We start from the raw sequence: 5,498 nt of genomic DNA, 5'->3' as shown, positions 1-5,498 counted from the left end.
CCGTGGCCCCCCTCCCCGCTCCCCCCCCAGGCCAGGCCCGGCCCAGCCTCCTGGTTCAGAGGCCCCTCCACCCAGCTCCATGTTCAGAGGCTCTGGGCAGGAGGACAGGAGAGCACTGGGCAGGTGGAGAGGCCTGGCACTTCTGGAACCTGCCGGGAGGTGGGGGAGCCAGATTGCCCTGGCTGGTCCTGACTCCACAAACCTATTTCCCAGGAGAGGATTCATTTTCTCGGGAGCCATCGGCCTCCCTTGTCTTTGTGGCCTGGAACCAGACTGGAAGTCAGGTGGCCTCTCTCCACCCCAAAGAGGGGTTGGTGCCAGGCCGACCTTCCCAAACCTTGTAGCCTAATTAGAAACCAGGTGGTTAGGAAAGAGGACAGTCATGGAAGGGCCTGGGCGAAGGGCTGGACTCCAGAGGTGGGCTGGGTGGAGGGCACCCTCCTTCCAGTTGCTGTCTGAGGGAGAAGGCCGGCCTCATGGTTAGTCTTGGGGACCAGGAGGGCACGCCGTGAGCCGCAGGCCTCTCTGTCTGCCCCGGCCAGGGGTTTCTGACAGGTGAGATGGATAAGCGGGCCGCACACCTGTGGGCTGGGTCTGCCTGGAGAGCAATCGGCCTGGCCAGAGGGAGGAGGCTGAGAAGTCCTCCTTCAGGGAGGACACTCAGCCAGGGACAGGGCCCAGGACAGTGCCGTCCACAGGAAAAGGAGGAGAGACAGGAGGCCTAATCCAGTCTCCCACCTTTGCCGCCTGGTTCCGAGCTCTGCTGGGGAGTGTGCTCTCAGCCAGCCAGAGCTGCCGATATGACGGGGGGGATCGTTTGGCCACCTGGTGCCCGGGCCACGCCCATGACCTTCCCAGTGGTTGTGGACAAGTGTCCTCCCCCTTGAATTGTGTGAACCACAGTGTCAAGGGTGTGGCCTCAATCAGCTCGGGGCCCTGCGTCAGGGCCCAGACCAGGCCTGTGTACCCAGGGCGGGGCAGGTGAAAGGACCGTGTGAATGGCCAGCCCCTGGGAACCCTCCCCTATCAGGGACTGCAGCGATCTCGCATTGCCCAGATGCCCTGGAGGACATCCAGCTACTTCCAAGGCCAAGGAGTTCTCCCTTGGGTCCGCCTGCACCCTCCCTGTCTCGGGCTGCCCGCACTGCTCATGGAGCTGCGGTGTCGGCAGAGGGAGCAGGCGGGAAGGGGGTTAAGGAAATCAGTAGGTGGATGGAGTCCACTGATGTCACTGGATGCCCGGGGCCCTTGGGCAGCCCGAGGACCTTTATCATGGAGATGAGTATTTAGACCCCAGCTCTGCCCCTGCCTCTTCCAGCCCCCTTCCCTGGTCATGGGTCTTAAAAGAAGACTTTAATCAATGCACCAAGGACCCAGAGGAGCAGGGAGCCCCCCCTCATCCCACTCTCCCTTAACACGTCTGAAAAGCACATCCACTTCCTCCATCTGACCGGGTTCCCTTCCCGTGGGGCTGGGCCGCCCCCCCCCCCGCCCCCGCCCCGGAAGGGCCGGCCCCAAAAGACAGCCTCAATGCCTCAAAAGACATTGACCCCAGGCTGACAACAGTCCCATCTGCTACTTTTTTTTTCTTTTCCTTTTGCTTTCTAAAAGCTATTGTTATACTCTTCATAACATCGTATATTTTAATTTCATGTCATTTTGAATCTTATATAAAAATGTGAGAATTTGGATTTTTAAAAAGAACGTCTCCATTTTAGATAGCCCCTTTGGATGTTAATATATAGTGAGTCCAATGTATGCTTTAGAAGTAAAGACATTGCCCATCACAGACCCCAGCGCTGCGTGTTCTGGTCGTTCTTCCACGGGGGCATGACGGGACGTGGAGAGGGAGAGAGGGGTGCGGGCCAGGGTGGCAGGCTTGAGCCTGGGACATAGGCTGGGTTCGGATCCTGAGTTTTGAACCTTGTGGTTGTGTGACTGGGCAAGTCACTGTGGAAACTCCCTCATTGGGACTCATCTGAAGAATGGGGAGGTTAACCCTTCCCTTGCTTGGCTGTTGTGAGAATTAAATGGAGTCGCGTATGGAGGCCCTGGTGGGGGAGCTGTGAAGATGCTGACAATACCAATTGCAGGATACCTGGGACCCTCAGAAATGGCCCTGCAGCCCTGGGTCGCCAGGACGAGCAGGTCATGGATGGTCAGAAGCCACTTGCTCAGCCCCAGTGGAAAACCAGCGCCTGCCGAGAGTAGCGACGGACCCAGAGGAGTGCCTGCTCTCACCCGCTTCCACTCGCCCTGTGATCCGCCTGCATGCCCAACCCAGCCGCCTCCCATCTCAGCCCTCCTACACCCCCTTTCTCCCGTACCCCATCCCTGCCTCCCAGCGGCCCAACTCCAGCTCAAACTTCTTCCATTTCTCAAAGGCAAGAGCAGAGGTGGGGATAGAGAGGGAGAAACAACCTCCCCAGGTTGGGGCATCTGAGAGCCAGTGGAGGGCAGTCAGCAAAGACACGCTGTCCTAGGGGGGCGGGGTGGGAGTTGAGGCTAGAAAATCAAGAAGAGAGGGAGCTGCCCACAATGCAGGGGCTCAAAAATGGGTACAGAAGGCTTAGTGGAAAGGCTGGGGGGACGGGACCCCAGATATGACCCGGACCTCACACTTCTCTTATTTCCTCTGTGTGTGGCCACAGGAGGGCCCCGCCCCCGAGACTGTGAAACCATGTGGTTCCTCTGCTGGCGGCCACCACTCGGTCCAGCTAGAGGACACCCGGTCCTTGGTGCCTGTGCCAGGCTCGGATCCCGGCTTCCCCTGTAGCTGCATGAGCTCAGCAAACCCCAGCCACCCCCCAGAGATGCCTGGAAAGCACTGGCATGTGCCTGGTGACTTATAGCTTCAGGTCCTCCTTCCTGAACGGAGGATGGTCTGCGTGCACCAGAGGTAGGAGCAGCCCCGGCTGGGAATGGCTGAGCCCACGCGGAGCCTGCAGTGACCTTGTCTTCCTTTCACAAACCACCGAGGCCCCTCCAGCTCCCACCTGGCCCTCAGCCTCTGCGCTCCAGCCTGGGCCCAACCAGGGCCGGGAATGAAGCCCGGAGGCTCGGTTTCAAGTCCTAGCCCTTTGCTAACAAGGGACCACAGGCCTTTCTCTGCCCCTCTCGGGGCCTTAATTCTCCAGCCGAAGCAGAGATCTTGACCCCTGATCTCCAAAGGCCCTCAGAGACCGAGGCTCTGATTCTGGGGAGGTGACAGGATCGATCCACATCTCCTTTTCCCTCCGCGTCCCTCCCGGCCTCCAGCCTGCTGCCCGCCTGTCTCCGTCTGCGTTCTCTTGGTTGTAAGTGACCGGAACGGCACAAACTAGCTTACGCAGCTGCGCAACACACCCGGCCACACACACAGGTACCTCTCTCACCTGTCCCATATCTGATGCGACGGTCCTCCTCCTAGAGCGGGGGAGGAGGATGTCCGGCCTGGGGGCCGTATAAGGCCTGGGAAACCATTTGGTCTGGCCCTGCCAAGGCAACTGCATGCGGGACTCAGAATTCAATAAATTAGCAGCTTCCTTTCGTAGCAACATAAATTTATATTAAGTGACTTATATTAAGCAAATGGTGATATAAATATCCAAATGGCCCTCAGCAGAGAAAGGGTTCCCCAGGCCTGTCTTAGAGCGTAGCATTTTCACAGGGGAACTTCAGACATTGTGACCAGGGTGGCACACTGGCGCCGTCTTCTTTAGTCTCTGGGTGATCATTCCCTTCGCCCCAACCACTGCTGGTATGGCAAGAGAGTGGTACCTTATGGGGAGGAGGACATCCAGAAGAGAGCCAGAGCTGGGAGGAGCCAGAGGGAGAGGCTGACATAAACTCTACCTTTTGGAGTTAGCAATTCCCGCTGGCTGGGGGAGAGGCACTGCCCTGGTGGGGGTGGGGGCGTTCTCCCAGGATCCACAGGTCATCGCCGGGGCAGGCAGGGCCACCAAAGACAACTTCCCTTGGGAGCCATCATCCTGGCAGCTCTGCCAAACTGCCACTGTGTGTCTGGCTCTATGCTCGGCCCCACAGGGGACAGTGAGAGAGGACCCTGTGCTCATGAGCCGTGGTGGCAGCGGCGTGGTGGCATGGTGAAGAGCACACAGTCACAGCTGGCTAGTGTCCCGCCGCTGTCACTCATCAGCGCCAGGTTGTTGGACTTTCTGAGCCTCATTTTCCTCATCTGTGAAATGGAGCCAGTAATGCTCTCCCCTGGGCTTAGGGCGAGGGCACGGTGAGGTGACATTGCCCTCACTGTGTGCAGTGTTTGGCACGTAGTGGGCACTCAGGAAAGCAGAGCACGGGGAGGGCAGAGGAGAGAGGGAGCCGGCCTAGCTCTCCCACCTGAGTGTCAGGGGTGTCCCAATCCCCTCCGACGCCCTGTTCTCAAGACCAGTCCGACCCCCCAGCTGGCCTGAGCCTCATGCCATCCCCGTGAGATGGGCAGGGCAGACCCTTGAGATATCCAGGGGCTGCCCAAGGCCATGCAGTTAGTGATAAAAATAGCTGGCACTGCGGGGACTGGCTAGGTGGGGGACGGGCAGTGGGGCTGGGACCTCACAGGCCTCCAGCTCCAGCCACTGGAGCCGGGGGCTCTGGCTCCACCCACTGCAGTTGACCAGGAAGCCGGAACAATGGCCGGGACTGGAGCTGGCACTGGGTCTGGCCAGGGGAGCAGGAAAGCTCTTTCCCAGCAGGCAGAGGGGGCGGCCAGCCCTCCGCTTCCTCAGAGGTTGAAGCCATCTGTGCGGAGTAGCTTTTTTTTTTTTTAAAATATTTTATTGATTTTTTACAGAGAGGAAGGGAGAGGGATAGAGAGTTAGAAACATTGATGAGAGAGAAACATCAATCAGCTGCCTCCTGCACACCCCCCACTGGGGATGTGCCCGCAACCAAGGTACATGCCCTTGACCAGAATCGAACCTGGAACCCTTCAGTCTGCAGGCCGATGCTGTATCCACTGAACCAAACCAGTTAGGGCCGGAGTAGCTTTATAAAGAGCCCGGGCCTCCTCAGGCACCTGGTGGAGGGCCTTCTCTGGTCTCCAGTCCTCCTTCCTGACCTCTCAGACCCCCCACCCCCACCCCCTGCTCCCCCTCTATCTGGGCGGCCAGGCTCCCTGTGATAAGCTGTCATCCTCATGCTGGCGGGTTTCTTTGTTCCTTGAAGGTCATGCATCCAGGAAAAGCCTGACCTTCCGTGGATTCACAGATTCCGGCTGGAATGCCTGGCCCTCCTCAGGGCCCAAGAGAAGGTGGAAGGGGGGCCGGTGGGGAGGGCCTGTGGGTCTCCTGTCACGGTGGGCATCCATCCCCACCAGCCTGCATGCCTGCCTTTGCTCACCCGCCAGCACTGGGTAGAGCAGACAAGTGTTTGCTTATGGTATGTTCACTGGCGGTGCCTGTGGGGCAGGAAACTTGCTTCTCTGAGTGGCCTGGGGCCCTCATCTTACTTCTACTCTCTGCTGTGCCAGGAGGAGTCCCCAGGCCTGGCCGCCCTCCAAG

General features: G+C 59.0%; 1 protein-coding gene across 1 annotated transcript in view; it reads left to right on the top strand.

Annotated features, from left to right (window-relative positions):
• The window catches only part of ZNF319 (zinc finger protein 319), a 3,555-nt gene extending 1,344 nt beyond the window's left edge, over positions 1 to 2,211 (top strand). Inside the window, exon 3 of the mRNA XM_006752898.1 lies at positions 2,094 to 2,211. Coding sequence (XP_006752961.1) covers positions 2,094 to 2,211 — 118 coding nt within the window. The remainder of the gene's footprint in view (positions 1 to 2,093) is intronic.
• Positions 2,212 to 5,498: the final 3,287 nt, after the last annotated feature.

Source organism: Myotis davidii, unplaced genomic scaffold (assembly GCF_000327345.1).
Source record: "Myotis davidii unplaced genomic scaffold, ASM32734v1 scaffold590, whole genome shotgun sequence".
Classification (NCBI taxonomy): domain Eukaryota; kingdom Metazoa; phylum Chordata; class Mammalia; order Chiroptera; family Vespertilionidae; genus Myotis; species Myotis davidii.
Note: the sequence above shows the minus strand (reverse complement) of the source record. Positions and strands in the feature narration are given on the sequence as shown.